Source organism: Syngnathoides biaculeatus, chromosome 23 (assembly GCF_019802595.1).
Source record: "Syngnathoides biaculeatus isolate LvHL_M chromosome 23, ASM1980259v1, whole genome shotgun sequence".
In the NCBI taxonomy this organism is placed as follows: Eukaryota; Metazoa; Chordata; class Actinopteri; order Syngnathiformes; family Syngnathidae; genus Syngnathoides; species Syngnathoides biaculeatus.
In genome coordinates, this window is record NC_084662.1 from 10,643,371 (window position 1) to 10,670,400 (window position 27,030).

The window sequence follows — 27,030 nt, forward strand, 5'->3', positions numbered from 1 at the left end:
AGGCGGAATTAAAAATAAATGTAATCAAAGCAACAACAAAAAAAACCAAGATTTTACATGTTATGTGGCAAGTAAAGAACATTGTATTGTAATTACTATAATAAAGGCTCGGTGTAATATTATTGACAGTAATCAATACATGTCAAATAAATGATCGTGCATCCAATATTTCAAAAGTATAAAACATCCAGTGTAATTGACACAACGTCAAAATCTTGCACGTTTAAGCAAAAAAAAAAAAAAACAAAAAAAACTGAAACAAATCCGACGTACCCGAAGAATACATTGAGTAAGATGTATAAGATGTACTGCCGTCAGCCATGAATTATGATACTTGTGATGTGCGTGGCCACTTCAAAGTCATTGCGGAAAATATTTTTTCCCCCCACACAAACTTAAGTCTTAAGAAGATATGTAGCGTATATGCCATTTTCCCGTCATAGTCTTCCATTTGTCACTCACTAACCGCATCAAGGACATAATGACATTCTTGTTCAATGAAAATGAGGAGGGGAGATCATCGTGGCGTTTATATATATATATATATATATATATATATATATATATATATATATATATATATGGAGTCGGTACTTTCCTTTTGTATTCATCAAATTAAAAGAAAGGGGGAAAAAAGGCAAATTTCCCAAAACTGTCCCGTATTACTTGAGTCGAAAAGATTCGTCACGCAAAGTTGAGGCCTTTCGCTGTTTGTGTGTTTCAGTGACGGAAGGTGACGACACCCCCGCCACCCCCAACCGCCCCCCCCCCTCCCTGCAGTCTCCCGTTAGCGTCCACGAAGAGCGAGCAGGTGAGAAAAAAACGTGAGGAAATTATTCACCGCTTGTTTGCAAAAAAAAAAGGAATGATAATTGATGTCATCATTTTGAAATTTGCATCTGCTTTTCAATTTCAAACAGTTATTTTTTTATTAAGTTTTTGTTTTTTTTGGGGGGGGGGTATAAATGGTACATTCATTACATTCATAATTCAGACGTTCGTTTACTTCTATGAATTGTTAAGTAAAACGTACAATCTTTTATCATTAGGATTTTTTTTAATTCTGTCTGACTTGTAAGATGGAGTCTTCATTATTATAAATGTTCGTCTATATTAACATTGTTGATATTGCTAAGAAATGTATCGGTATTCTTTTTAAACTGCTCAATGTGTCATCCAAGTAGAAAAAGGGGAAAAAAAAGAGTTAAAATAAAAATGTTATTGCCGGTGGTTAGTGGTTAGAGATGTCATTTATATTAGTGACGATCAATGTTTTTCCATGGTCGTTATTATTATTATCAATGTCATTATTATTAACATCATCATTACTGTGATATTCGTAACCAGTTCTGATCTGGCAACCATAAAATGGCGGAATATAATCTCGAAACACGACAGCATTTATTTTATTTCCTCCTCTTTCAGCAATAATAAAAACTATGTGTTAAAACTACATATGGAATATTTTTTTTCGCGTGCGTGCGCAACCGCGTCGTCACCACAAAAATTCGTCAACTCAAATATCAGACTATAGAAGCCAATCAGCGTGAGGGCCGGCTGACGACTTATTGGATTTGCGCACCTGCACTTAAAAAAAAAGGGGGGGGGCATGCGTGTGTGTGCAGGCGCGTGCCAGCTACAGGCCTCTTCTCCTGCTTTCATTTTAATCTTCACGGGGTAAAAAACATGAAAGGATTTAGAATAAAATTCAGATGGCAATTGCAACAATAGATAAATTAACATTTGTGACCAAAGTATTTCATTTAAAAACAATCTGTATATGTAATATGACGCCATATTAAAACAGTAATTAATAATAAACATTTGGGTTACTTGGTCCTTGGTAGAGTGTCAAAATATTAGAAAACACCCGACCATACAGTGGAAAACACAAAATTAAAATTTACATCCTGGAGCCATGAAAAAATGGAGCAGTAAGGAGTCAACTGAATGTAATCAACTTTTCGGTAATATCACAACTCAATAAACAAGAATTGAAAGAAGTGAGCTCAAATCAGCAGCCAGAAAAAAACTTCATGACATTGTAAATGTCAGTAAAAATAAAAATCTGCTCCACTAAAATGTATTGAAAGACATATGTTCAATATTTTAATTAAAGTACTACGATCAGTAATCGCTGTACCATGAAAGAACAAATCCGCAATAATTAAAGGACTCGAGCTCAAATTAACAGCTCAAGTACTGAAACGCATCAGTAATAAACAATCTATTAAATTGTTGTTGTCATTAATCTTTTAATTACTGCCAGTGATAACTAAACCAACAAAATGCATCAGTAGTGCTAAAGTATGTATTTGGTCATGATTCATGTACTGTACTACAACACCAATCAGTATTCATCTAAAGCAGATAAAATCAGTAAAGTCTTGGAGCGCAGACCAGTACACATTAAAATACTAAGTCACTGTGTAGTAATTAATAAATAAAACTCAAATCGCCGCCCCCCTTTGAAATGAATGAGAATGCCATCAATTCGTTTCACCTCACTAGATAGTTGTTTTTTTATGAGAAAAAAAGCACTCTGTAGTATTGTATTTTGTGAAAACATACAGTAATGCTAGAATTGAAGAAAACAGAGAATTCAACTGTTTCAATTTTTATATTTTGCAAAATTCCTTTTTCCTCAGCATAAAATTAGGACTTTGCTGTCCCATTTTTTTTTTTTTGGGTAAAATTACATTATTTATTTTGTAAAATTGCTTTTTTCCACTAAAATCTATTTTATATTTGTACAGATTTTTTTTCCTTTTAGGAATTGTAACTTTATCCTCAAAATATTCCCATTTTCATTCCCAAAATGTCCCCTTTTTCTCATGCGATGAGGAAAAAAAACCTTAAAACCACGACTTTGTTCTCAAAACATTTTTTAAAAAGATGTGTAATTTTAATGAGGGAGAGGAGGAAATAAAAACATAATTGTGGACACAACATTGTTATAGGAGTTTGATGGCACGTACGTACTTTGTAAGCGTTCACGTTTGGCATCTCATTCCGACTCGACGCACGAAGAAACGACCCGTTGGCGGGAAAAAATGGCGGCAACAAATGCATCACCGAACTGAGAGGCGGCTGTTGTGTGTTTCCGACATTCCGTTCATAAGTTTCCGCCTCCTCCTTTCTCCCCAAACGAGACGGCGACGTCACCCCGTGCTGAAAACGACAAACGCGTCTTCGTCAACATTCGCGGTTTTGCAACAAAATTTGTTTGTATCATAAAAGAGGAATTTCCTTTCACACAAGGGCAATTATTTTGTTTATTTTATTTATTTTGTGAAGACAATGTAGTTGCAAAACATTTTTCTCATTTGTCCATTTGCTGGAAGTGTTACATCTAAATATAGATGTTGTTTTTTTTTGTAAAACAACAAGAAAATACTTCCTTTTTCTTCTTCAAAGAGTAACATTTTCTAACATTGGGATTTTTTTTAAATTACAAATTTCATCTAAAATTAAAATGCATTTATTGGCAAAAGTATTGTTTTTAAAAAATGTTTTTTATCTTTAAACTGACAAACCCTTAAAATACTTTTACAGATTGTGACATAAAGTCACATCATTTTTTTCTATTAAATTATTCTGAAACAGTTATATATTCTCAAATTATTACTCATTAAGATTACAACTTTTTTCCCACACAAATGTGATGTCAGTTGTACTAAAAATGATTTTTTTTCCTCATTATCTCAAACTATGGCTGCTCCGGTAAATTTTCTGAAGTTCTTTGGATTTTTTCCCGAAATATGATTTTTTTTTTTTTAGGAGGATAGAATTTTTAAAAGTTTGGATGAAATCTCATTTATTCAAAAAAAAAATTAGGGGAGGGGGACACGTGGATACTTTAATTTTTTATTTTTTAATGCAAGATTAGAACATTCAATGTACTTTCAATGATTAAATATTTTTATTTAAATTAAAAAAAAAACATCTCTGTGTGGAAAACTCTTCTTTGTAGTCATGTTATTTTGAGAATTTGAAAAATAATTTAGAAAAACAGTTTATTGTCAGTCAGAAGGGTTTTTTTAAACAAAAAATTACATGTATTTTTCCTAATTTTTCCAATTAATTTCAACAGAAAAGTTAGTTTTTTTTTATTTTTGGAAAAAGGTCACAATTATCAAAATGGTGCCTTTTGAAGGACGCGTGCGTCCTTAACGCTGATGTGAAAATCATAATCTTGAAACTCAAACATCTGCAGCTCGTAAGTGAGGTTTCACAGAGGGGGCACGCGGCCATCTTAAAAAGCGCCCAACTAAGGCTTATTTCCATCCCATTTCTTTCTCCCACGCAACTGGAAGCATTTAAATGTTTTTTAATCAAAGAAAAAGTCATAAAAAATTGGAACGGGCCGCTAATCCCGCCTCCCCCCCCCCCCCTAACTAGCATTTAGCGCACATTGAAGGAATGTCCTTTTATTGGCGTGTTTAGGGAGTTGAAATGTGCGCAAACACGCACTGGATTTTATGAGGACGTTGCAAAAAGAGGAAAGAAAGTCTTCCAGTGTTTCTCTGGCGGGTTCCTATTTTTAGCTCCTTCTAATTGGTGGTAATGACTGCATTTTAACGGCAAACGCCGACATGAAAGCTGCACGCAAACGTTACACGTGTTCTCTTGACAACCTCGGGCCTGATCCCTCATTTTTATGTGAAGGGGTCCACCTGGTCGGAACCTTATGTTGCCATTCATAAGCTGTACGCTCAGATTAAATTTTTTTTAGGTCCAGCGCTGTATTATGTCAACCGTGCGGAATTTTTGCGACAACGAGGCACTTTAAAGCGGCCACGCCGACCCAAAGCCCCAGTCTACATGCTGGCTGTTAAGGTGCAATCAAAAATATTCATCCATCCATTTTCAGAATTGCTTGATTACAAAACAAATCCCTCCTTGCTGTTTTGTCCTTCTTGAAGTTTGGTGTGCACTCGCTGCCAACAACGAGGCGCTCTAGGGTGAAGATTGCCAGCCAACTACACTACCAGAAGAGGTATTGTTCCATATTTGGGCACGTGATCACTGTTATTTAGACAGCATACATGTTTATGTGATGTTTACTTAAATTTTCCAGATTTTTGTCCATAAAAACATTTGAACATGAAGACACTCGCTATATTGCAGTGTCAATGACACGTTTGTCAACATTATCACACCCACAAATGGCTTATTTTTCGACATAAACATGAATACCTCCTTTCAGAAGTTCCATTTTGGCACCAAAACCTGCTATACTGTATTTACATCGTGTTCTTGGCCCTTATGACATCATAGTTTAGCGTTAAAAGATGTTATTGCTGTACCCATTGTCCTTTATCCCTTCCCTCCTCCTTGGTTATGAATTTTTTTTTTCCGCCTTCAAAACGTTGACATTTCACTGTGAAGACTTTCGGAGCGAAATGGCTGCTTGCTTCTTGTCCTTGAGCCCATTTCATCACTTTCTTGTCCCACCCAACATCTTGACCTTCTTCTTCTGCCCCACCCTCCACCCATCAGTGGCGTATTCTCAGTCGTCATCATGACCGCAGTTGCACATTGAATATGTTTTTTTTTGTTTTTTGTTTTTTTTTCGTGGGCCTGCTGGTCATTTTCAAACATGAAGCACACCCAAGCCCGGACACAATTGGACTGTAAAAAAAAAATAACAAAACCAAAAAAATTTGAACTTTTTTTTTTTCATAGAGGGGCACTTGAGTAAATTTAAAACAGGCTTTCAAAAATACAGATTGGAAGTGGCATGTTATGAATTTACGGCATATTAGAATTTTTGTTTCCAGTAAGAAATTAAATGTCAGCAATTTATTTCTACACAGGGAATTAAATCCTAATTTTAGAAGGATAAAAACAGGACTAAAAAAAAAAGAAAAATTAAAGCTCTCACAGAGCTAAAAACATTTTATTGGAAAATCTATTTACAATATAGGAGAAAAATGTAATTTTATGTGAAAAATGGATATGATATTAAGAGAAAAAAACAATCCCTTTTAAATAATTTTTTCTATAAAAGTAAAGCCTCTTTAAATCAATTCCCAAAATATTTTTTAATTTCTTAAAAAAATCCTATTTTTTCCAGGAAAAATAATGAATGTATGTTTTTTAAATGTTTAAAAATTGCTCTAAATATTCCCCAAATATATAAATTTCTGAAAATGTGAATAAAATAAAGAATAAAGGTTGTTGAAGGTAGGTGCATACGTTTAGAAGTGTGTGAATGACGAGTAAAAAAAAAAAATAAATCAAATAAAAAAGAAACAGTCAAAAGTGAGGCAGAAGTGCAAAAAGCCGAGCGACGTGCCGTTTTCTGTGCCGGGCTGGTTCCGCTTCTCGCTCGAAGCCCCAAACGCTTTTTCTCAGCGTTTTGGCGGCGGTGATACGGCCTCGGGCGAGAAATGTGTTTTTCATCCAGCGTTTCTTCCTCCCTCTTCCCGGGATAACGGGGGTCACAGCATGGAGACCCCCGATGACTCCACACCTGGAACAACAGCGCCCGGAATATCCGCCCCGCTTTGGCCGGGCCTGCCGGCGTGCACGTGTTTTGTGTGCGTGTGTGTGTGTGTTTATGTGTGGGTGTATGTGCACGCGCTAATCCTTCTTCAACACCTCTTCAGGCCATAAACGAGCCCTGGGGTACACCAAGTATGAAACACTTGTGGCGTTTTTTTTTTTTTTTTAAGCGTGCGTGTGCACATAAGTGTGTGTGTGTGTGTGTGTGTGTGTGTGTGTGTGTGTGTGTGTGTGTGTGTGTGTGTGTGTGTGTGTGCATGAGCACGCACGTAGCAGGCGACGGACGCGGCGCTGAGATGTGATTAATAAAAGATGAGTGCAGGGGAAGTCAAAGTGTTTGGATTCAGTCTTTACAGGATGAAAGACGGGTAAAAGGGGGAGGGGGGTGGAAGCGGAGAGGGGGCAGGGCCCGGGACCACACTGTGAACGGGCCTTTGGGTTGGAGGGGGGGGGGGTGAAACAAGTGATGAAAAGGAGAAAATATTCCCATCCGCCATCTTTTGATGCCTGCGGCGCGCCCGTCGTCCCGAAAGCAGCGCTGCAAATGGACCACTTTTCATCAGTGGGCCGCCGGTTTTGCCGTCACAAAGTTGCAGATGTAACGGTTAATCAAAAATACACATGGGCCCTCACAAAAAAAAGGGTTTCTGGGTCCTTAGCGAGACCCAAGACAAGGCGTATCAATACAGCAGGTAGTGTGTTTTGCAATAATACTGACCAAAAAGCAAAGTGTGGAGAGTCCCTGGGCCCCAAATTTGTGAACGGCTTAAAAATCTGCGTGCCGTGGGCAGGTTGGACTGGTGTTGGGAATTTGGTGGATCTGATAGTGGGCAGGCTGCGCCACCGTGGGAGCGTTTACACCCGGCTACAGTGGCGACCAATCAGAGATGCTTCTCTCGTTTCCTTTAAATGTATTGCACTCACTGTCGCCGAACTAGCCATGGCAATAATCTTTTTGTTTGAATTTTTTTCTTTGTTTTCTTTGTTGCAGTCTTGCCTTCCAAGCGCCACGAGAGCAGCGCCACGTTGCTTGGTCTCCGATGGCACCGCCGCCTGGCACCGCGCCCCTCGTTCAGAGGCACAGTAAGTTTTTTTACAGCCTCTAGATTCATCCATTCACGACTATTTCATATTCAAATAAACTTTCAAAGATGCTGAGCGGTTCTGCAGAAGGCGGCAAATAAACGTCGCTTGTAAATGATATCAAAGATGTGGAATTTACAAGGATACGTTTCGGAGTGGAGCGTTTTCATATTTCTGAATTAATTTGGCGATCCGAAATCTGCATCTTGTTAGCAACGTAGACAAAAGTCCGTTGAGGAGGACACTGAGATAAGTTTGGTGTGGAAGAACAAGCCCGTTAAACACCTTGGCATATAGACTGCGTCTTGTAAAATCTTCCCAGAAGACGAGGAGAGATCATTTCTGCCTTTTCTTGACTTTTTACTGCCCCGGAGGTGTCCCAGTACATTTGCGCACGGAAGTCTTTTGAAGATCTGACTCCGCAGCGCCGGAGCTTCCTGCTAACGTGACGCGTCTAGGTTGGCGCAGACATCACACGCCGTGTTTCTCGACTTCACATAAAAAAGTCGCACATGCCACAATAAAAAAAAAAAAAAAAAAAGCATCCGAGCTCGCAGATGAAAGCGGCCGGAACGCGAGGAGGAGGAAGGAAGTTGGACGCGGGCCGACTGCACATGCCGACTCCAGATCGGTCGGTCTCGTCTGTGTGCGTGCGGCGCTACCGCGACGAAGAACCTCACAAAAACGCCACATTTTTTGAATTAAAAAGTTAATAGTACTGCATTGGATTAAAAAAAAAAACATAAAACGTGAAAAAAAATAATGCAACGAGAAATAAACGGGTTTTATAAGTTGCAATTATTGCACATTGAAATCAGGAGTAGTGTTGTATCTGTGTCTTTAAAGGGGTGTGGCCTAATGAGTGGCGTTAGGGATACGGCCGGCCGGTGGGTCTTTGTATGAGGGTCAGGATGTTTGGGTTTACCCCCACCCAGCCCAGGCTCACTCCTCTGCTGTCTCTCAGCAGTATGCATGCACTCATGGCGAACAACGAGGCGCTCTAATCCGGCCACGTCAGCTGCCTCGCTGAAGCAGGAATGCTTTTTTCTGGGCGTAGGCATCGCTAGTTAGCAAGTCGCAGATCGATGCAGATGTGAGCATGAGCACTCAATTTTTATTAAGTGTGGGGGGGAGGGGTCAGGGGGGGTTACTCATGATAGACACCATTTTAGCCTCGTCCCCCCCCCCTCCCACAAAACAGGAAAACTGAAACTAAAAACAGTTAAAGGTGTATTTCCACATTTAGTTCTCAGTCTTTGCAGGAATTGTCTTCACATATGTGAGAAACAAATCTCTGAATTCACTTTACAGGGTGTGAAAAATCAGCCCGATTTCAGAAAGGGGGTTAGCGTGTGAAATGGAGGCCGTGGTTAATGAGAGGAGATCTCTGTAGGTAACTTCCTCTCTCGCCCCCCCCCCGGCTTTCTCCTGCATCTGGTTGGACTAAACAGCAGATTAGCGCATTAGCACGGGCAGCCGGCACCGCACGATAAGGCCCGACGCCGAAACGCGACACGCCGGATGGCTCGTTACAAGGCCGCGTAAAAGTCGCATTAAAATTAAAGACGGGGGTTCGTTAACACGTGGTGAGATTTCGCGTTGGGAAAACGGAGGCAGATGAGTCGGGGTTAGTCGTGGTTCGCGTCGGCGAGCTGTTGTAGCTGCGGAGGCCAACCCGAGGCAACGGGACTTGACACAAATGTTGTAGCACACTTAAAAACTGTACTTTTTATTTTAATATTTGCAGTCCTTTTCAGTTTTCACAATAATTTGGGTTGAAAATGCCCAGGCTGCCCTTCAAGCTATTCTAGTTGGCCTTCTCCACCTGGCAATTGAGACAGACAGTTTTGTTGTTAATACTTCATTTGTAAATAAGCTTTGCTCTTTTTGAATTACTGATATTTCTACTCCAGTTATGGAAAACAACTTTGCTCTGATTGTGCCCTTGAACCACCGTTCCAGGCTCAATCCTGTAAAATGTAAAGATTGCACATCTACAGATTATGGCACTTTATGACTTTTGCACAGCCATAACGATACAAGCGACGTAGCGTAGCGATACAGGAAGGCGCAAACTCCTTCAGAAAAAAACAAGAGCCTGCTAGTGTATACAAACAAGCACCAGGTCAACTTTTAGCTGGCCTACATTTTCAGAATTTCAGCTTTATTAATATTATTGGGGCGACACGGTGGTTCAGCATGTAAAGCGTTGGCCTCACAGTTGACCTGGGTTCGACCCCAGCCCGGCCTCTGTGGGTTTCCTCCGGGCACTCTGGTTTCCTCCCACATTCCAAAAACATACATTAATTTTGGACACTCTCAATTGCCCCTCGGTGTGATTGTGACTGCGATAGGTTGTTTGTCTCTATGTGCCCTGCGATTGGCTGGCAACCAGTTCAGGGTGTACCCCACCTCCTGCCTGTTGACAGCTGGGATAGGGTAGACCCTCGTGAGGATGAGCGATGAAGAAAATGGATGGATAGATGGGATGGATGGATAATATTATTGGTAGTAGTAGATGTAGTAGCATATAATTATTGTAACTATTTTAATTGTATTTGTTTACTTATTAGTTGCATTTTTATTACTTTAGGTTTCGATAAATGGGAAAAGTTCTGGCCAGGATTAAAAAAAAACAAACAAACCAAAATGTTCACTTTTTGTTTTTATTATTGCAAATTATTCCTTTTATGTTTGTAAATGATTTGATCATATTTTAATTTTATTGTTTCCTAAGCAGCTGATAAAATGTACTCTAGTATTCCTGCAACCTTTGTATTTGTTACACTAACTTTTTTTTTTTGCCTTTTCTGTAACTGCCTTTTTCCTGGCTTCCTATTGGCTACAACGACTTCAATGTTAAGACTTGAGTGGCGCCACCTGTTGCCTTGGCATGCTCCCAGCAGTCTGCAAATGCATTTCATTTTATTTATTTATTTATTTATTAAAAACATAGCTGTATGCAAATACGCTCTCTCTCTCTCTCCCTCCCTCTCTCCCTCCCTCTCTCCTCTCTCTCTCTCTCTCCTCTCTCTCTCTCTCTCTCTCTCTCTCTTTCACAAACACACACACACACACACACACATACACAGGCTGGTCTTTGTGGCGCACACAAGCAGAGTTGTGTGACGCTTTAACGGCCTGGTTTTTGCAAGCCAACGAGGTGTACTATTAACAACATAACACGTGCTTAATGAACACACACACTCACACAGGCACTAATAAAGGAGGATACGCTTTACGGCGTGGCGTTCACACACAGAAACACTTTTTTACGACACAAAGTCACAACAAAGGTGTCGCGGCGACAGAGGCCTGCCGGGAGCTTCTGTCAATAATCCGCGTTAATTCCATTTCCCATTTTGTGTCTTTACCTTCATGTGTATGTTTGTTAGATTTAGTTTGTGTGCACATTGTGCCTGCACGCGGCAACACAACAAACTGAGTTTCTTTTTCAGCTGTCGGTGTTCCAAGTGCGCCATGACGCCGCACCATTTCAAAAGCGTCCCTTCCTGCGTGCGATTTGTGCGGTAACGACGATCGTGACGTGCAAAAAGTGTCTCGCCACCCACCCGACTCGCCATCTTGAGGTAGCGATCGCCTTTAAACTCGAACCCGTGTTCTTGCATGCACAATATCAAGCGTTTGTGATGCTAACGTTGGTTTGTTGTGCACGGGGACGGGTCAACGTAGCCTCGCGGCCTGCCGCTCGCTTCCGCGGCGCTAATTACACGTTAACGATTGGCAACAGATTCTGACACACAAATCAACATGCGCACACAGATACTGGACTTCTCCCACAATGCAACACACATGAAGGCTAATGAGCGAGTGAGGGAAAACTTTGAGCGGTCGTCCCGTCAGTGCACAGGTCGTAACTCAGAACATATTCCGGCTTTGTGAATGTGTGCGATTGTGTGTGTATGTGGCAAACACACACACACTGCTGCTATTCCAGTGTGTTTCCTCCTCATAAAACGCAACACTTAGCACTTCATTGGCATTGAGCACTTGCAGCGGCGGCGTATTCAGGGTACGTTTTTGAGCAGTTCTGGCCCCTCTTCTGTGCCGGACTAAACGCTGTCACCGGCACTTGAACGACATTTACGATCTAAATTCCAACATTTGCTCCATGATTTTTTTTTTTTCTTATCCTAGCTGCACTTCTTTCAGTACGTGTATGCGGATGTTAGAATGTTTAGTCTTATTAAATTTCAGCCTCCATGAGTTGCCATGTCTACCTAATCTACACAGATTCTAAATACAGTAAAGGCTCGGTTCTTGGACTTCCCCATTTTCGAACAAATCAGATTTCGAACAAAAATGTTAAGATTTTTTTTGCACCTCTTTTCAAACAAAAATCGGTACTTCAACACCCCCGACAAAACCCGGAAATAACATATTGCACGGAGCTAGACCAGCTGACCCACGGCGTGCTTTGTTGTGAATTCTCACGCCACCGCGGCGGAAGCAATTGACCCACCCACGACACGTTTTGTTATTGTCAATTCGAACACACCCCCCCAAAAACAAAAAACAAAAAAAAAACGGAAATGACACAACGCGCACGGCGCAACCAGCGCACTTTTGTTATTCTGTATAACACAGACGTGTCCCAGTAGTAACTGTAGTTTTTCTTCTTATCAATAACTACCATATTAACCCCCAATCATGGCTCCAAAAAAATGCCCCCCCCCCATTATTGTTTGTTTAAAGTTATTCTGCAGTTTAGTTAATACAAAAAAGTTTACAAGGCTGGGGGCCGAGTCACAACAATGCACTCCCAACCTAGCGTACTCTGCTACTAAGGCATACATTTTAAGCCAAAAAAATAATATATTTCTTAAATTATTTTATTATATAAAGCATTTTAACTATACACGTATTTCTACTATGCTGTTTATTATCAGGAAAAGCTAAAAAAAAAAAAAATTGGTTTAAAACGCCTAAATTTTAAGGCTTAAAACGCATTATTTCTTTTTCCATTCGTTGTAATAGGAAACATCGATTCGGTTTTTGAACAAATCATTTCTCAAACCATTTTCTGGAACGGATTGCAGTCGAGAACCGAGACGCCACTGTATTAACCTTTTTGGCCCGATGATTGTCGCAACCTAATGGGACCGTTTCTTTAACCAATTAAATGTCAGATTTGCCAGTTCTGTTTAGGATGACGTAGCCCATTGACATTTTTGTCATGTTCTATAAATACGATCCGACGCTGTCCCCACTGAAGTCCTCGGTCCCAAATTCACTGGCTGCCACTGGTTTTTAACGAGTCACAAATGAGGTGAGCAGAGGAAGAGGAAGAGGGGGGCGGAGGTGGCGGGGCGTTTGGCGTTAGTGTCGGGAATATTTAACAAGCGTCATTAACGGGTTGGCCCTCAGCGCCGCCCGCAAGCGGCCGATTACGTCCGCGCGCCCGTCGAGCCATTGAAGCGGCGTCAATGAATGGCGACCTTTTCACCGACGGGCGGCCATTTTTTTTCGTGACTTGATTTGATTCTTTTCAGATTTCAACCATTTATACCTGCTTGTTCTAAACGAGCAACCATCCAGTTTTTTTCCTATTTTGACAAAAAATGATTTTCACGATTCTAAACAGAACTTATTCAAAACAGTGGCCACACTTGCCTGCACATTCTCATGACTTGAAATCCATCGTGTCACTCTTTTTCAACACCGCAAGTTGGTGAGGGCCAAACTAGCATCGCTGCTAATGTGGACCTCGTGTGCACACGTGCACGTTGTGTGTGTGTGCGCGCCGCCCCGCTGCGCCGCTCCCCAAATTGAAATGTGAAAGAAACGTGTTGGAAGGTGATGACAAGAGTGAAGCGAACCAGTCATTTCCTGGCGGCCCGACCCACATGTGTCACGCACACACGCACGCATGCGCGCATACATGCTGGTACGCGTTAAACACACACACGTGCTCACAAATCTGCACCACATTCTGGTTTAATAAGCAGGGGAGTGTGTGTGTGTGTGTGTGTGTTCAATGCATACCAGCGTGTGTTTGTTTTTTAACTTTAATTGGCCTTTTCAGAAGGGAAACACTGCAAAAGGTTGAAGGAAACGGACTGGGCCCAGCCTCCTGTCACCACTCAACACACGCACACATACACGCATGCACACGCACACAAACATTATATATGCAGTATGTATACTGTATATGCACACACATACACACCTGGTCACACATACACATGATATTTAAATCCACACACATTTACGGACACGCACGCAGACACGTGGTCACACACACAACTGCACAGACACACGCACACATTGTATTGCACAGCTGACCACAATGGCTGCCGCTTCCCCCTAGAATAACAAAAGGAAATATTCCCACCTCATCGCGCCTCACAAAGTTCAAATTCCTTTTTCTTGGCTTTTCTTTTTATTTTGTGTACGTGGAGTGGCGGGAAAGGGGGGGGGCAGGGGTGTGCGTTTGTGCAATATGCAAAAGGAAAAGGCCAAGAAAGGAAGTGACATCACATGGAGTCTTGCCAGGCGACCAGTTGAGGGTGCAGTCCGCCTTTTGCCCGACGTTAGCCGGGATAGGCTCCAGCACTTCCGCAATCCTTGTTAGGATAAGCGACTTGGAAAATGCACACAGACGTCTGGATTAGTTTTGATAGCATTCATTTTCATTTGTAATAATATACAGTAAATACAACACATTGAAAGTTTGTTTTTTCCATACATTAGATTTACATATAGATGTTTAGAACTAGATTTCTATATCTGTTTGTTTTTTCTTCTGCTTTTTGAGCTTTTTAAAGCTATATTAATTTAAGAGCTCAAAATATTCTTTTTGGTTTTTTTTCTTATTTGTTTTTTTTTTCCAGAACATGTAATAGAGAAAATAATTTGATGTTTTTTAAAGGGGAAATTATGCAGGGGGGGTTCCCATTTTTTTTCCTAGTAAAAAAAAAACTGGCCTCTTAGAAAAAAATAATGAAATGAGAAATATATTCAATTAAAACGATATGCCTATCCAACAGGAAAATTTTACTTTGCAAAATTTCTCAAATTATTTCGAGATAAAATTTGAGTCGCTTTTCACACGTCACCAAAACTTTCCACTCTTTATTACAGTCTTTGTCAAGTCCTAAATTGTTAATGGTGTGCAGGTTGCGGCACTGTGTCGCTCCAGCCGCTAGAGGGCAGCAGCGACAGTTCATCCGCTTTACTCAACAACAGTAATCATTATTGTAAAAATAATTACCAATACAATCATATCAAACATCATGAGAGAATTTGTTGTGGTTTAAAACTTTTTTTTAATACATTCTAGAGGGATTGCGGTTTGGAATCTTATTTTTAACAAAATTCCCAAAACAATGCAATGCTTTCCTTGGCTTTCGATCATTTCCCCCATCAAACATAACAGGAAGTCATTTAAAAAATATTAATAATTTGTTCCAGAATCAAACTTTTACCATCCATCATAAAAAAAACTAAGTGTGTAGGAAGTGTTGTTTTAAGTAATATTAACATCGCAAAAGTAGTATAACAGTATCCGTTAAAAAAAAAAAAAAAGAATCAACCAATATATAAACTATATAAAAATAATATAAAGTGTAACTAATCGACCCCTTTTGTTAATACACCTGTTTGTGTCAAAATGACCGTGCGTCAATGGTACTTGAGTTTGTCCAACATATCTATACTAGACATAAATAAAATAGATGTGTGTGTATTGAAGGTGCAATTATGTATTGTGTGCGTGAGCGACCAATCAGAGCAGACTTTGCGCGTGTTTCATGTTACACGGCATTTTGGAGCGTCCCGTGAGCGAGCGAGTACGACACGCTGCAATCCGAACCCAAATGCACGCTCACACACGTGGTGGTCGAGTTCATTGAAACCTCACCTCTGTTTTCCACTCATCACAACTGTGCCCTGCAGCCCTTTAAATGGCTGCGTTGCACACTATATTAATATATCAGTGTGAAAAATATTGACATATCCCATTGCAAGAACAAATATTGGAAATGAGATGCATTTCCTGCAATTGGCTGGCAAGCAGTTGAGGGTGTACCCCGCCTCCTGCCTGTTGACAGCTGGGATAGGCTGCAGCACTCTCCAGTCGTGAGTTATCAAAGTTTCATAAAAGTATCGACGTGTTGTCAGCCCAGAAACTTTGTCAAAAAAAAACAAACCCAAAAATAATTCTGCCATCCCCAATGTGAGCTCTGGCATGCACTTGAGGCAGACAACGAGGCTCTCTAAGCAGCCACCCCCGGCCAACTGTCTGAAAGTAAGAAATGTGAAATATTTATATGAATATGAAACATGCAGGTAAAGCTAGCTAACGGCACGTCACAAGTGCGTTGATGATTGCTGGTGCAAACGAATTTCCTCCATTTGTCATCCCCCCCCCCCCCAAAAAAAAAAAAATCTGCAAAAATGAAATGGTAAAAGGCAAAGCCATTTAATATTATATTGCTGCAATTCGGTGCTACTTAGATTTTCATCAATTAGTGCATTTAAAGCAAAGATAAACAAATCTCTGATTTCACTTTACAGCACGGGTGTCAAACTCAAGGCCCGGGGGGCAGGTTCGGCCCGCCACATGATTTTATGTGGCCCGCGGAGCCAAATATAGAGTGCCAATTTCCATGATTCTTGCAAAACGTGTACCAAAATTTCAAAATGTCGTAAATCGTTTCGTAAATAATGAAGTTGAGATATTACAAGCACTTTTGCGTTACCAGTCGAAAAACACATTGCACTTGATTTCTGATTCCAAAACTAGCTCATAAATTGATGATGTAAACGTGACAACATGATGAAATATTTCTATTGTTTCACAGTCACCAATGGCCCTCTGAGGGAAGCCGGAACGACAATGTGGCCCGCAGGAAAAATGAGTTTGTAATTGCGGGTAAGTCCAGCCGATGCGGTTTTGGCCTCGTTCGCGGTCTGATAAAGAGCAGGTGGAGGTGAGATGCTCTGAGTAGTTACTGAGTAACTGTGAGGAAGCGCTGCAGAAGCGAGGGTGTGTGGGTAGTTCTGTGGGGGGGGTGCGTAATTATGGTGTCGCATGTCACTCGCGTAGAAGAGTTAATGATGCACCAGCTCAGCAGGAAGCAGCTCCGCCGCTTCCTCGCGTCCCTCCTCAGCGAGCAACCGGGGCGTCGCACCATGGGGTACGCTCCCCGATGGCGGGCGCCGCGCTGAAGGAGAAGGAGAACGGGGCGGCGGGGGCGGGGGCGGCCCCGGCCTGGCTGGCGGCCCCCCGCGAGGACCTGCTGAGGAGCTTCCCTCACAGCAAGCGGGTGGGCTCCTACCTGGTGGGCAAGATGATCAACCGGGGCTCCTTCGCCAAGGTGATGGAGGGCCTCCACCTGGCCACCGGGGAGAAGGTCGGCTACCCGCGCACGCCGCTCGTTTTATTAGGAACGCTCGTGAATGGGAAGGCCGCTCAATCACTTCCGTCGCATAGCAAATCATTTTTTTGCACATTATTATTATTTTGTAAATTTGTAAGTTGGGCCTCTTATAAGAGAAGGTACCACAGTTTATGAATAATTAATAAAAAGTTCTCCGTGTGATGCAGGGCTCAAAAGCTCATCGACGTGGCATGGTCGCCATGGCAACGAGCAAACGCGCTGCGCCTGTTTACATTTGTTGACCTTTCAACTTTGAATGTGAACCTCCACTTTGAACAATGTATTGCAATAACAGATTGCTTATTGCTTGATCTATTTTGCGTGGGTTTTTTTTTTTTTTTTTTTTGGGAGGGCACAACTTTCAATATGCAGTTTTAGATTCCCCCCACCCAGAAGACTCCTCGGTTAATATCCACGCATGGGTTTTTCTGAATTTACCGATTTATTTGATTTCATTTTTTAAATGTTTATATTGATTCATTTTACTATTGTATTTTAATTATATATATATATTTGAATATTTATTATTATATATTTGATTTATATTTTTCTAAGCCATCACAGACATTTATTTCAACCAGGATTTATTATTTGATTTACTTTTTTGGATGTTTTCCTGTGAGCATTTTTCCAAGATTGTCCCTTTAAATCTTATTTTTTTCCGCTTTTTGGGCAACATATATTTACTGCAACTGAATAATTTATGTAATTATTAATTTAGTTACAGTAGCTTTTTTTTTTTTAATTGGTAATTTCTCCAGATGTTTCCATTTAATTCAGTTGACTTGAGCTGGTGGGCTTTTTTTTTTTTTATCATTTTAATTCAACCCGGTGGGCTTTTTTTTTTAAATCATTTTAATTCAACCCGCATTTATTATTTTTATTTTTTTACTGACTTCTCCTTTTCTTTCCTCTTTGCCGGCGTCGAGGTGGCCATTAAGGTGATTGACAAGAAAAAAGCGCGTCAGGACCCTTACGTCCAAAAGAACATGAAGCGGGAACCTCGCATCCACCAGATGATTCGACACCCAAACGTCGTCGTCCTGCTGGAGGTTGGCGGAGTTTTCGGACCGCCTCGGAAATCCCGACGGGAGTCTTTACTCTGAGGCGTGCGCGTGTAGACCCTGGAGACGGAGAACGGCTACTACATGGCCATGGAGTTGTGCGGCGGCGGCGACCTGATGGAGCGAATCTGCGACAGGGAGCGTCTGCCGGAGAAGGAGGTCCGACGATACGCACGGCAGATTCTGTCGGCGGTGGCGCACCTCCACCAGCGAGGCGTCGTGCACAGGTGGGAGTGCACGCAAACGCGACAAACACGCGCAATGTATTAGCATAAAGGTACTCGCACTACGTACTTCAGTGCAAGCTGTTTGACGTTTACTGTCCAACTAAAGAGAAGACAAAAACCTACAAGTTGCGCATTTAAAAGAACCTCTGAGAAGGTCTGCTTAGCTTAGTGCTAACAACCAACGCGAAACGCCTTTGAAATGCTCATGTTAGCAGTGATATTTTCATTTTTAAAAACAACAAATATTTGAACATAAATGTGCTAATTATAATGCTATACAGTGATGGCTCGGTTCTTGACCACAATCCGTTCCGGAAAACGGTTGAAGTCATTTGTTCGAAAACCAAATTCCATTACAACAAATGGAAAAAGAAATGATGCGTTCTAAGCCTAAAAAATTGGGCTTTTAAAAGCATTTTTTAGCTTTTCCTTATAATAAATTGCATAGTAGAAATACATGTAGAATTTAAGTACGTTACATAATAAAATTAACTTATTTTTTGCTTAAAATGTATGCTTTAGTAGTAGAGTGTGGTAGGCTGGGTGGCTGTGTGGTAGGTTGTATTTTATGACCTGATTTATTGTAAATAAGATATTTTAAAATAAATAATTTTACATATTTCACCCCAAAATAATTTATTCTCAATAATGAAAGAAATTACAAAAATACCCTTAATTTTTTTATTTTATATCAGAAGGAGCAGCACAGGGAATTGGATTGCAGCATGAAAACTGTTTAATTCTTTACATTAGATTGAATTATGTTTGTCATTTCTTTTAAGTTTTTGAAAATTATATACTTTGGTAAAGGTGACAGCACTGATTCAACTCCTTCATGTACTTGAGTAAAAGTACTAAAGTGATAAATGTACTTGATACAATGCAGTGAAGTTGAAAAAAGTGAGCTAATTTTCACAAAGTTAGAAGTAGAAAGTACATATTTTGAATATAATACAAACACACAGAGGAATTTGAATGCAGGGGGGGGGGGGGGACACACAATAGCAGCAAGGTTGGCTCGGTCGGTTTTAGGAGTTTTGGCTCCTCCGAAGGTGGGAATGTGATTACCATGCGATGACCTCATCACGCTGCGCCGGCGCCATGATTCACACATCATCACGACATCACCGACTTCCTCTCTAATGAAGTCCCTCAACGATGGCCAAGCGCACACGGGGATAAGTGGAAAATTTGCACTTAAGTGCGCTTCCCGCTCCCCCACGTTCAGGAGGTTTACCGCAAATGTTTTGTCCCCCCGTCGGCGGCGCCGCTGACGCGTTCCTCGGTCCTTTTGTCGCCCGTCTGGCTTTTGTCTCGTTTCGCCGTCTTTCTCGGCATCTGTTGTCGAGATGAAGGAACTTGAAAGGAACGTGCGTGATTCCCAAGACCGGATGACATGCGCAGATGTTCGTTTAGGCTGATGGCTTCAGGAGCGTTTTTGGGTGTTTGTCAGGTTGCCAAAAATCCAAATTTGCGCCTTGAAGGTGCTGCAAGGTGAATTCTGAAAGTTGTTCAACTGTTTTTCACCGTTTCGGCTTTTGTCCGGTACGATTGTGGCATACGGTTAGCTGTACCTAAATCATGAAGCTTCCCTTTGGATAGTCGCTTTAGAGTGCCTCATTGTCGACATGAGTGCATGCACATCACAATGAGAGGTGAAAGCACCAGGAGAATTTTTCTTTTTTAAAGCCTGATTTGACCAATGTGCATGGACAGGGGCTTCAAATTGGTGTGGCTACTTTAGAGCGCCTCGTTGTTGACATGAGTGTACGCACATCACAGTGAGAGGTAAAACCAGCATTTTATTTTATTTTTTAAGCCTGATTTGAGCAGCACGGACGGACAGGGGCTTTGCACTGGTGTGGCTACTTTAGAGCGTCATGGAAAAGTCCCGCAACGATCCAGCCAATGCTTCCAAGTGTACATTTTTTATACTCTTATGTATGTTTTTTTTTTTGTGATGTGTATCAGGGATTTGAAGATTGAGAACTTCCTGCTGGACGAGCACAACAACATCAAGATCGTGGGTACGTCCGCGGAGCGTCGCGAAGCGTCGGAGAGCGACAAAAGCCGCCGACCTCTTGGCTTTCCGCTCGCAGACTTCGGCCTGAGCAACACGCTGAGGTCGGACTCGTTGACTCCGGAGCTGCTCAGCACCCAGTGCGGAAGCCCCGCCTACGCCGCCCCCGAGCTCCTCGCCCACAGGAAGTACGGACCCAAAGTTGACGTCTGGTCCGTGTAAGTTGTTCGTATTATTTCTCCAGTTGGCACCCTGACGTGAAAGTTGAATTCATTCCCTGGCCGAGCAGTTAAACTCATTCTGGCCAAAGTCTCAAATCAAATTTCCGACTTTGAAATGAATTGAAATGCCATCCGTCCGTCCACTCCTAACTCCAAAACCATCCCCGACAGGAAAAAAAAAAACCAAAGACAATGTCAAGTCAAATATATTCCGTTAGTGCGTGATGCGTGTGTTGTCAGAGGCGTGAGCGTGTTCGCCATGCTGACGGGCACGCTGCCGTTCGCCGTGGAGCCCTTCAACATCAAGCATCTGCACCACAAGATGGTGGACGGCGACATCGCGGACATACCCGGCGACGTCAGCAAAGGTCGGCAACGGCGTATACGGCTCACCAGTAATTTGTCACAATGACCTGACTTTCAATCTTGCAGCATTTTTAATTTTTTTTTTGTACAACAAAATTCGCAAGTATTAGATTCGTGAAGGTGGAATGGTGGAGCGCCTCGTTAGAGCACTGGCCTCACAGTTCTGAGGACCGGGATTCGAATCCCAGCCCCCGCCTGTGCGGAGTTTGCAAGTTCTCGCCGTGCCTGCGTGGGCTTCCTCCCACATCCCACAAAAGTGCAACATTAATTGGACCATCTAAATTGCCCCTAGGTGTGATTGTGAGTGCGACTGTTTGTCTCGATGTGCCCTGCGATTGGCTGGTGACCACTTCAGGGTGTATCCCGCCTCCTGCCCGTTGACAGCTGGGATAGGCTCCAGCACTCCCGTGACCCCTGTGAGGATAAGCCGTACAGAAAAGGGATGGATGGATAGATTCATGAAGGCGGAATGGTGGATCAACACGTTGGAGTTGGACCGGGGTTCGAATCCCAGACCCCGCCTGTGTGGAGTTTGCATGTTCTCCCCGTGCCTGCGTGGGTTTCCTCCCACATCCCACAAAAGTGCAACATTAATTAGACATTGGAAATTGACCCGAGGTGTGATTGTGAGTCTGCTTTATGTGATCTGCGATTGGCTGGCAACCAGTTCAGGGTTCACTCCGCCTCCTGCCTAATGGTAGCTGGGATAGGCTTTGGCACTCCCGTGACCCTTGTGAGGATAAGCGGCAGAGAAAATTGATAGATGAAACGGAGTGCGATTGTTCGGCCTCGGCGTTTGTCTTTTGTCATCGGTCCGGCAGGCGCGGTGACGTTCGTGCTGTCCCTGCTGGAAGCCGACCCCGACAAGAGACCCGGCGCCCGAGCCGCCATGGAGGGGCCCTGGATCAACGAGGGCTACGCCAAGAGGCCGCCGCGCTCGCCCTCGCGCGACAACGTGGTGGCGGTGGAGAATCGGGCCCGGCAAAAGCCGTCAATGTCAGTCAGAAGTTCAATCTTGTGTTATTAAGATCAATATTGATTCTGCCAGATGTTTGCGTTGAGTTGAGGAGTTCTATTTGCGACATATTATTACAAGGAACCGGATGCATAACCTGCCACTGATACATACACACGTGAACAAGGAGAACACACAAACACACCCTCCCGTCAAAGTCGGTATTTTTCCCTTTCGGCTCCCCGGGAGAAAAGTCCCACGTTCGTTGCAATGTGAGTTTTGTAACGCGAGAACTTTGAGCAGAAGGAAATGAAGGCAAATGAAAATTGTTGTGGTCGTCAGCGTGACAGCTTTTGTGTATTAAAGTGTAACTCGAAGGCTTTTATGGGGAGCCGTGTGGAAATGTCATCACGGCTACGTCGACGCCTAGCCTAGCGATGCACACACGGCCCCTAGTGGCCAGAGGGGCTCTTTCGAAAATGCCGTGACATCATTGCTTTGATATTCTTTACGAGAATGGTCCAAAAAGTTGGAAGAATGTTTAGAAGAAGGAACAAAGTGTTCACCTTTGATTGTATTGACGCCCGTATTGACCGGTAAAAACAAACGCGCAAAGCATTAGCGTAGCAACGTAGCACGTGGCTACTAAGCGGTCTTACCCCGGCACGCAGGCAGAGCGGCGAGGACGCGGACGCATCAGTGCTGGCATACATGACGGACACGCTGGGCTACTCGGTCGCAGAGGTCGCGCGGACCCTCGCCCAGAACCGACCCTCCGCCGTCATGGCCACCTACCACTTGCTGCTCGCCAAGATCAAGAGGAGCCGCGGGTGCGCTGAGGTCAGTCACTTTGTCACGTCATTTGGTTCGCCCTTTACCCTGCGCCACATACTTTCAGAGCCACCGCGTCACGGTCAAAAAGGCGCCAAGCAGACGTCCCAAAGCAAACCGACAAATGGCACAGCGGCGCCGCGGTGCCGCCGGAGTCCAGCAGCCGCCACGAGGAGACGGCAACGATGACGATGACAAAGCGCTGTCTTCCTTCATCCCCTCACTCAGACGCCAGCTCGGAGACGTGGGAGCTTCTGCCAGGGAGGCTCTGCTGCATCTTGATGGTACAAAAAAAAAAAAAAAAAACATGTCTATTGGGAAAATTCTTAACTTTTAAAAATTATATAATTAAAGGTTATTTTTCAAAAAATATATTTTTTTTCTAAAAAACTTTTCCAAAAATATTTTTTAAAATTCTAAAAAAAAAAAAAAAATTCTAAATCATAAAATAATTATTCTAAAAAGAAATTATCATGGCTCGTTTTCCTATGTAATAACCCACATACTGTTTTCTATTTTTTTAATGAAATACACTAATAAAATGAATCACTTTTTCTTAAAATGTAAATACGGCTAACTCATTTAATTCAAGAACGATCCTAAGAAAAAATGTTTTTAACTTTTTTTAAAAAAGCTAAAATTAGTTTCTTACGACTCCTTCCTAAAATAAAAAAAAAAAAATCTATAGAATGTTTCAAAAAAATCGGAAAACTATATTTAAATTGAAATTCATTTAAAAACAAAAAATTCTATAAAAAACTGATTTTCCATGTGGGTTGTTTTCTAAAAATTACGTTTGATATAATTGATAGTAACTGTATGATGATCTCCTCGTAGCCTTGCCAACAAAGAACCAAGTGGTCCATCTTTCTCCACCTAAAACCACCGCGTCGCACCTGTGTGACTCCGCCCCTTGCCACACCCGCTCACCCACCGATCCATTGGGAGACGGCGCCGCCTCCATGCCGGTCCGACCGACGCGGCAGCTCGTCGGAAAACCCCGCTGGGATGACGGCGGCGGGCGTCCTGCGGAGGCTGTCCTGAGGATTGCAGGGCCGCAGGAGAGCCCCGCTACTCCCAGAATGCACCTGGAGGCCACGGAGAGAGCTCCGCCTACCACGCTGCCACACCTACATAACGGAGGGCTAAAGGAAGGGGTGGACAAGAAAGTTTCCTTGGTCCACCTGAGCCCATCTGAGCCCTCTGGACTACAAGTGAGCGGGTCCAAAACTCCCACTTTCGCCTCGCAGAAAAACGCTTGGGGAGCAAAGAACACAAAGGTGGCCGGAACCAAGAGGAACTCGGTTACCGGGATCCGCTCGACTCCACCGCGACGGATGACGGAGCTCGGTCTGCCGCTACTTCCTGCCGTGCTGCAGCGGAAGACGGACAGGAAGATGCGGAGCATGGACTACTGATGCGCAATTGGCAAAAAGTCTCCCCCCCCCCCCCCCTCCAAAAAAAAAAAAAAAAAAGTTGTCAACGGGCAGGAGGCGGGGAACACCCTGAACAGCCAATCGCAGGGCACACCGAGACAAACAGCCACACTCACAATCACACCTCGGGGCAATTGACCCCTCCGTACAGGGCACTTAACCCGAACCCTCCTGAAGTGACGTCACGCCACGTGCGCTCACGTAAGACAAACAGTAAAAATGGCAAATACAATACAATAAATTCTTAACTGAGAGAGACTCCATGCTCCTGATTTCATTCAATCATTCACACGTAGCAATGTTATGCTAGCGGAGAACGTCTCATTCATTTCTACGAGACGTGTATTAAAAATCAAATTTAGGGCATATCTTCGTGAAAACACAGTCTGGTTAAGATTCTGGCCGCGAGCCAGCAAGAAAGCGACACGTTTGCGCAGTCCGATCATCGCTAAATATCGCTCAACAAAGAATAAGTGTGGCAATCGTTCACACGCAGCAGTGTTATGCTGGCGAAGAACTTCGAATTCATTTATACGAGACATGTATTGAAAATCAAATATAGGGCATACCTTCGTGCAAACGTGTGTTCCGGTTGATATTAGATGGATTTAGTTGATGATGCGGTCTACCACAAAGTTTGGCATTTTTCGTACCGGGTCTTCGGTTTTGGAAAGGGTACGAATGGAACTCCGCCAACTAGCCTTTCAGGATACCTGTGGTCACGATTACAAAGTCCGTGACTACACCTCTTAACCATATTTTTGGTTAAATAACCCAAATACGCGATAAAACGCTAACTAACCCTATACTGGACCATGCAATGTTGTCTGAGAAAATGGCGGGAGCAAAAACGGGCTTTGGTCTATGCAGATCTCTGGCCTCTGATTGGTCAGTGACGCCGATTGCGCAATATCCACGGAGGGGTCAATTTAGAGTGCCTAAAAGTTTTGATTTGAAAAAAAAAAATCTGGAAAAAAAAAAAAAAGACTTGGTAAAGTTGGTAAAGAAAAAAATATCACCTTTTTTTAAAATTGCATTGAAAAAAAATATATACTAAAAAAAAAGAAAAAAATTGTAACTTTGCTCTACTTCTACACTACTTTAATTTGGATTTAATTATTGAAAATTTAATTAAGAGTGTGTTGTACAACTATTCTCGTTGCAATAAAAAAAAAACATCCTAAAAATGCTCTTGAAAAAAAATTACTTAACATATTTTTTTAAATTAATTGCTCTCAAAAAACAAATTTATTTTTAAAGTTGTTTTTTTCCAATCCAACTAAAGTTTTCCTAAAAAAAAATACTTCCCCCAAAATTATTTTTCTTTTGGAAACAATTTACCTGGAATCAAATTAATTAATTCTTCAATAACATACACGTATCCATATTCTGAGCCGCTTGTTTGTTTGTTTTTAGAAAGGTAAAGCTACTTCGTCTACTTCCTGTCGCATTGCACGAACATGACTTGATACGCATGTCGCCCTTTTTTTCCTGACTCTGTTCGCGTACCTCGGAAGGACCCAAAATCCTAAACGAGTACTTTACAGCACGTTTTTTTACAAATATTTTTGGTATTTTTAACTTTCCTGCAGATAAACCATTTTCACTGTGGAACCAAAGTTTTTTTTTTCCCCACATAATGTGAATATAATGTGTTAATCATGGTACAACATTAAAAAAAAGGATTTCTCTCACCTTGGCTGCCATCCAGCGAGTCGGTTGAGTGGGCGTGGCCACCTCCAGTCTGTAGGTTAGGAAGCACAATTCGGCGATTGTTGGCCCACGAAAAGGGGATGTCATCTAAAGGCCCCGTAGCGAAGTTGTTAGAGCATTGGTTTGGTAAACCGGGGGTCATGAGGCTGAGAGAGGTTGCGTCAGGAAGGGCATCTGCCATTCAAAAACTCTGTCAAACAAATATGAGTGTTCATCTGAGATGTCGAAACGGGACAAGCTGAAATAAACTTACATCTAAAAAAAAGGACACGGGTGGAGGTTCAAGTTTCAGCTCGTCATCAGCTCTTAGTCACAAGTCTCGAGCATCATCGCTGGTGACAATAAAGGCGAGCATCGTTACTTCATCTGCCACATTTACATTAAAAACAATACGGTCTGGTATTGTCGCTTACAACAAGGAAGTTAATGAGCAACTTCTTAAAACGAGTCAGGAATATTACATCCAGATTGTACTTGCAAGGCTTTTACATTCTGTTGGATGCTTTTTTTTCCCCCTCCGTGTGTTAGTTTGATTTCAGATAGCGAGAATCTTAGTTATCCAAATACAGGCTGGAGATGATGAACAATTTTTTTTTACAGAATATTTCGTGCACTTATGAGTTACAGACAATGACTGTAGGAGCTCACAAGTCCAAAGGTACAGAGAGCGCACATCTTTCATCTTGTTAGACCATTTTTTTCCCCTTTTTTCCTTTTGATAAAGTGACTGTTTTTGGTTTTCCTGTAGCTAACGGCGGATACGGTCCCTCGTGCGATATCGTGGCATCTCGTACGCCAACACGTGCATAATCATCTCGCAGCTTCCTATTTTCCTCTCCGAAGCTTCGAAGTCACGGCGGCCGCGGGCATGACCGCCGTCGGCCGTGCGGGCGCGCTGCTGAATAATTCATTCCTGCCACGAGATACTGTGTGTACTCTGCGCGGGGGGTGTTGGTATGCGCTCGGTGCGCTCTGCAAAGACAGATTGAAGGCACTCGGGTGGATGCCGACGCACTCCAGTTACTTCTGCACTACACTATGAACGCTAAGGAATTGGTTTGAGACTAAATAATGGCGTTTACGCTTGTAAACCACGCATAAAAAACATCAATCCGGGTGGGCACTCCGGTTTCCTCTCGCATCCCCAAAAACATGCTGTCAACAGGCAGGAGGCGGGGTACACCCTGAACTGGTCGTTGG

General features: G+C 42.5%; 1 protein-coding gene and 1 long non-coding RNA gene across 9 annotated transcripts; one reads left to right on the forward strand and one right to left on the reverse strand.

Annotated features, from left to right (window-relative positions):
• Window positions 1–709: 709 nt before the first annotated feature.
• On the forward strand, window positions 710–24,676 carry LOC133496716 (hormonally up-regulated neu tumor-associated kinase). 8 transcript variants are annotated; one of them, XM_061812597.1, is made up of 14 exons: window positions 710–811; window positions 4,736–4,839; window positions 4,926–4,999; window positions 7,502–7,593; window positions 11,052–11,183; window positions 16,419–16,489; window positions 17,927–18,049; window positions 18,119–18,288; window positions 20,260–20,526; window positions 20,770–20,897; window positions 21,717–21,891; window positions 22,522–22,690; window positions 22,749–22,965; window positions 23,519–24,676. In XM_061812597.1, the coding sequence occupies exons 7-14, from the start codon at window positions 17,987–17,989 to the stop codon at window positions 24,097–24,099; spliced, it is 1,770 nt and encodes a 589-aa protein (XP_061668581.1). In that variant the 5' UTR covers window positions 710–811; window positions 4,736–4,839; window positions 4,926–4,999; window positions 7,502–7,593; window positions 11,052–11,183; window positions 16,419–16,489; window positions 17,927–17,986; the 3' UTR covers window positions 24,100–24,676. The 8 variants fall into 8 exon arrangements, with proteins under 8 accessions (XP_061668581.1, XP_061668583.1, XP_061668582.1 ...); XM_061812598.1 differs by having other exon boundaries at window positions 774–824; XM_061812599.1 differs by lacking the exon at window positions 11,052–11,183.
• Window positions 22,831–26,678, reverse strand: LOC133496719 (uncharacterized). Its single transcript, XR_009793844.1, has 4 exons — window positions 26,084–26,678; window positions 25,813–26,020; window positions 24,687–24,830; window positions 22,831–22,958 (listed from the first exon to the last, which is right to left on the reverse strand). It is a non-coding gene; the product is annotated as an uncharacterized LOC133496719 (long non-coding RNA).
• Window positions 26,679–27,030: the final 352 nt, after the last annotated feature.